Source organism: Peromyscus maniculatus, chromosome 11 (assembly GCF_049852395.1).
Source record: "Peromyscus maniculatus bairdii isolate BWxNUB_F1_BW_parent chromosome 11, HU_Pman_BW_mat_3.1, whole genome shotgun sequence".
In the NCBI taxonomy this organism is placed as follows: domain Eukaryota; kingdom Metazoa; phylum Chordata; class Mammalia; order Rodentia; family Cricetidae; genus Peromyscus; species Peromyscus maniculatus.
Window position 1 is genome coordinate 62,853,605 of NC_134862.1, and position 5,781 is coordinate 62,859,385.

General features: G+C 47.5%; 1 protein-coding gene across 1 annotated transcript; it reads right to left on the reverse strand.

Moving 5' to 3' along the window:
* Positions 1–3,002: 3,002 nt before the first annotated feature.
* Positions 3,003–4,041, reverse strand: LOC102911494 (transmembrane epididymal protein 1-like). The gene has a single exon (XM_006979915.3). It carries the CDS (start codon positions 3,919–3,921, stop codon positions 3,139–3,141), a length of 783 nt encoding a protein of 260 aa, XP_006979977.1. The 5' UTR covers positions 3,922–4,041; the 3' UTR covers positions 3,003–3,138.
* Between the last annotated feature and the right edge of the window lie 1,740 nt (positions 4,042–5,781).

A 5,781-nucleotide genomic window follows, 5' to 3' on the forward strand; every position in this document is an offset into this window, starting at 1 on the left:
TCCCTTATTTGTTTATCTACTATCTACTTATTTATTTATCTATTTATTTATTTATTCTTCTCTCATATATTGCATCAGCAGTGTCCTCCACCCCCACCCCCAGCAGATCTCCTCCTCCTCTTTTCCCTTCAAGAAAGGGCAGGCCTTTCAGGGATATCAACCAAACATGGCATTTCAAGTTATAATATAACTATGCATACCTCCTCATATTAAGGCTGGGCAAAGCAACCCAGTGGGAGGAAAAGGGTCTCAGAGTAGGCAAAAGAGTCAGAGACAGCTCCCACTCTCACTGCTAGGTAGTTCAATACCAATTGGAGAGCAAGTGCCTTTCCAGCTCACGTGAAGATGGTGCCCTCTGGTGGAAGGTAAGAAACACTACACCATTATCTTGAAACCTCTGTTATGTAGTTTTGCTTTCTTTGTTGATTGGGATTCATTAATGCTCTTAGCAACTGTGACAAGAGAAGTTCAGAAAGTTCCCTGTCAGGAGTGGAGAGATGGCTCAGTGGTTAAGGGCACTTAGTGTTCTTCCAAAGGACCCGAGTTCAGTAGCCAGCACCTCTATCAGGTGGCTCCTAACTCCAGGGGCTCTGAGGCCTCCAGTCTCCTCAGACACCTGCATTTCCATGCACACATTTAGACATAACTAAAAATAATAATAATAAAAAAGAAATAAAGATCTTTGTCTTCCAAATAGCAAGCCAACCTATTTCTCCCATCATTCTGTCAGGCTCCAACTACAATTCTTTGTGGCTTTGACATTCATGTGTGAAGAGACACAGCAGTACCTGGAAGCAGCGATCAGCCACAAGAGATGGGCTTGTCAGTGTTTATCAGAACGTCAAAGTGTTCAGTGTTGGACAAGCCCAAGCATCGACTGGTTTTGGTATCTCGTTCACCTTAGCAGAGGTGGTATGTGAAGTACTAATATTTAAGCCTCACCTTTCAACTTTCACGTTAAGACTTTCCCCCTGTTTAGTCAAAGACATCACCTTTGAATATCTCTGAGACACGAGTAAGCACAGGATTAAGCTCATGAGATCTCTCTCTCTCTCTCTCTCTCTCTCTCTCTCTCTCTCTCTCATGTGTGCGTGCACGCGCGTGCATGTGCATGTAATGAGATCAAATTACAATTACAGTGAAAAGGGTTCATTTTAAATGAAAACAGAAATCCAAAATGCTTTTGTGTAGTACTAGAGTTTGAACTCAGGGCCTTGCGCACGCTGGGCAAGGACTCTACCACTGAGCTACACCCTTAGCTCCCTCCCCCCATTTTTAAAATGGGGCTCACTGCATAGCTCAAACTATCATTTGCTTTGTGGTTGCTTTGGGGGTGTGTTTCGTGTAGCTCAGGTTGCTCTTGATCTCCTGATTCTCTTTCATTCACTCCCCATTGCTAAGATTACAGATGTGTACCACCATGCCCTTGACCATGGAAACATCCTGCCTCTGCCTCCTCAGTGCTGGAATGACAAGGATGTACCACCGTGTCTGGCTTTGACATATGCTAATAAAAGGGGCAAGAAACAGGAGTGGGCAGAAACAGGAGCTGTGCTACGTCCATAGGAAAATGTGTGGAAGAAAAGTGGGTTCTGAGCCCAGCACCCTAACCTCAAGATACCAGAGGAGGCACAAGGCTCAAAGACTGAACCGAAGCCTGGAAGGTCATCCATCCATGGTGTGGAGGAGAAACAAGGGGCTAGGACTTGGCTGTGCGAGTTGGGAAAAGGCAGAACCTTTTTAGGATGCTGTGATGCCCCAATGGCCCCAGGACTAGTGTATGGGAACTGGGTTTCTTGAGGCATACCTTCCTTCCACACCAGGGCCCCCTCCCCTCCAGCAGAGAGGGACATTTCAGCCTAATGATCCTACTGATGCAGGAAAAGCCACTGTGGATTGTTGGCCACGTGCTAGACGTCTAAGTGGTTCTGGAAGTCACTTCTCCTCTTGGCAATGGCTCAGACTTCTCATGAGGCCCCCAAACAGGAGGAGGAGGGCTCCTGACCACCCGATAACAACTTACTTACTCTGAACACACCTTGACTTCCAAACAAGAAAATTAACAAGGAAGAATGAGTCAGAAATAGAGGGCATATCTAGTTCTCCTAGAAACTAGAATAAGAAATAAATAAATAATAAGGAGGATGACTTGGAGCATGCCTTCTCCAGGCTCACTTTGTCCTAACTTAGACGGTTTACTCTCCATCTGGAGGGAGGCACATTCTTCATACCATAGCTCCCTAGAGCTTTAGCTAAGCTCGAATTTCACTCCCCCGGCACCCAGCTGTAGGATTATGGAATGCAGCACGTAGCTGCCTTAGCCCTTTGAATGACATTCACCAACAGGATTGTTGCGAGGCATTAGACTTTATTATCCATGGGAACCAGAAAGGGCTGGGGCCCGGCAGGTAAGTCTACTATTTGGAAACTGATGGAGATGGGTCCAGGGCAATGGGAGGAGACGCTGAGGAGGAGAACCCCACCATACTTGGGGAGGCCCCTGTGGCCTTCTCCCATGTGTGGGGGCTACTGCGTCCTACCAGACCCTGCAGAGGAAGCCGCTGTTCACAAGGGTCTGACTTCCAGTCAGATGAATCAGAGTGGTCAGAGGAAAGAACCAGGACCAGTTCTGAGCTTCACATAGCCAAATCGACAGCCTGGGTCTGGAATGAGCATCCTAGAAGTCCAGGTTAAGAAACGATGAGGAGATAGGACGGGCTCAGTGTGATTAAGTAAAAGATATTTATGGAAAGTTCCAAAGACAGGATTTCATAAATTTGCTGTGTTCTCATGGAGGGGGGTGAGGGGTGCAGAGTGACGGATGCAAAGAGGCGCAGGGCAAGCGGCTGCTAGGGTTGGCGGTGGGAATGGGAGAGGAACGCAGGGAACCGAGAGTGAAGGTCAGAGCGTGCCTTTTTTGTTTCATTCATCTTTCTTTGCACCCTTCAGCCAATTAGATGCAGAGAAGCCAGAGGGGAGAGAAGGTATACCCATCCCACCACAGTCTGCTGTCTCAAGGTGGGGCGCCTCTGAAGGATGTCTGAGCCTCCTTTCCGGCAGCTTGCTTCTCACGCCACTTCTCATCCAGATGTCCTGGGAGCACGCAGGCAACGGGAAACCCCTTGGGCGCGGCCAGGTTCAGGCATCAGCCCCGAGGTAACAATGCCACACAACGGAGACGCCGTAGATCCAGATCATCACGAGGGCACTGAAGGCCACGTGCCAGCAGAAGAAAGTGGTGGCGAACGCCAGGTCGTTTTTGTCGTCGTCCATCCATTTGTAGCCGGAGATGGGTTTGTAGAGCACGAAGCCTATCTGCATCAGCCAGGAGCCCGTGACGAGGTATAGAAAGGCCTTCAGCACCCAGATCAGCAGCACATCGGGAGCCCACAGCTCCGCCGTCACCACGAGGGTCAGCAGAAACAGGGCCTGGACGAGCAGCGCGTGGGTCTGCAGCTCCACTCCTTCAACGTCCTGCATGTGAGACACCATCAGGGGCAAAAGGAGACACATGCTCAATGCTTGGGCACCTTGCTCCAGCACTACGCACCTCGTGGGCAGCAGGTTCTGGCTGACCACGTCCACACAGCCACTCAGAAAGAAGGACATGTAGAGAGTGAGGTGCTGCCACTGTTTGCGGTACATGAAGTTTCTCTGGTGATACATCTTGCTGATCAGTACCACCTGCCAATGAATGCTATTCAACTCTTGCGCTACTAAAATGCAAGCACTCAGTATCTTCAGAAAGCCAATATAATACATTTGCCGTAACCTCGCCCATCTCCCTTTGCTCCAAGGAGGGTGTGGTGGGTATTGGACAGGGGAGTTGCATGTCACAGCCCTGGAGAGAAGTCCTGCATGATAAAGTCCATAGAGGAATAAGGACAGGCCAGGGTACAGATGGCCCTCAAACCCTCCCATGGATTCCAAGGCAGGTGTGATCAAAGGCAGAAGCGAAAGCAAATGGCCACTTGCTCAGGGCTCGAAGACATTGAGGGAGCCTCCTGAAGGTTACTTATAACCTCTACCCATCCCACTGCACCCACTTGAAGGAGGGAAATGGGTTTGGAGAAAGCCCAAACTCAGGGTGGGGTGGGTGTCATGGTTTCCGTTATGGTCTTCTGCTCTGGTTCACGGATAACTGGCTAACCATGGACAAACAATGAAGTCAGTGTGTCTCCAGCACAGTGCTTGGGTATCAGCTGTTCTCACCTCCTATGACCTGGCCTTCTGGCTCTCTGTCCACCTGTCCCTTGGTCCCTTCGCTACCTTCCTCACTTTCTTCCTGTCTTGGTCCACTCAGGATGCAAAATACTGCGAGTAATACCAAGGATTAGACCACGTGGCTTATGCACAACAGAAAGTATCTCATTTCTGGAGGCTGGATGTTCAAAATGAAGATGCTAGAAGATTCAATGTCTGGTGAGGCATGCTTCCCCACAAACAGCACTTTCTTACTGTGTTCTCACATTTTCCAACATCAAGCCTGCTCTCCAGGGTCTCTTTAATTGGGGGTACTGCCTATACCATTTATAAAGATTTTGCCCTCATGACCCAATTACCTCCCGAGAGGCCTCATTTCTTAATCTTGTATTAACATATGAATTTAAAAATCATTTATTAGCACAGAATAATTTTACACAGTATGGGTTTCATTATAACGTCTTCATACATCTAACGTTTCAATAATGTTTACCCCCATTGCTCTCTTCCGGCTTCCTCTCCCTTGGGCCGATCTCCCTTTGCCCAGCTAGCTTCATCTCTCCTTTCATCTCTTCCTGTGTGTGTGGCCCAGTGAGTTTCTTTAGGATTGTTTATGGCATGTGGGGATTGCTTCACAGGAGCATGAGCACCTATCAGTGGCCTTTGGGTTTATCTGTTGATAAACTGTATTTTGTTGCTATTAAGAATGTTCCATTTTAGCCAGGCGATCATGGCGCAGGCCTTTAATCCCAACACTCAGGAGGCAGAGTCAGGTGGATCCCTGTAAGTTAAGTTCCAGGACAGCCAAGGCTACACAGAGAAACCCTGGAGAGAGAGAGAGAGAGAGAGAGAGAGAGAGACAGAGAGAGAGAGAGAGAGAGAGAGAGAGAGAGAGAGAATGTTTTATTTGATAACTGTTGCTGATATGAAAACTATAATTTCCTGTTAATATTCATGTTAATTATCTTGTTGAATTGCCACTGTTCTAATTTTCAATAATTTAATATCAAAATGTAAACAACAGTTAATATCTAATAAATCTGTTTTAGAGCAAGAGAGAGAGAAAAAACCTCTCCCTCAAAATATTTGTTCTAGGGCATAAGCTTTCTCTCTCTCTCTTTTTCCTTTCATTCATCCATATATAATTCACTGGAGAAAGAGCTACGATAAACGGAATTTTCCTCCCACCCAGTCCTCAGCCCATTGCTCACCACACTCTAAGCAATTGCTCTACTGCTGAGCTACGTGCCCGGCCCAAGAATCCAATGCCTTATGTTACTTGAATGGGATCGCTTCCGCCAATATTGATTTGAGGAAAGTGCTGGCAGCTTGCCAGCCACTTTTTTAAATGTTTTCTTTTTCCACTTCAGTCTTGATGCTCAGCCCAGACTGACCTTGAACTCTTGATGTACCTACCTGTTTTAGATACCCATGTGCTGGGTTTCCTGGCAGGCGCCATCTTGCCCAGCTCCTCACAACCTACTACTAGTCAACATGTTTTCCTTTCCAAATAACTTTCTGGCCAGTTTCTTCTGCTTCATCCCTACTGACTTCCCTTGTTTGGGCATCAACAACTCT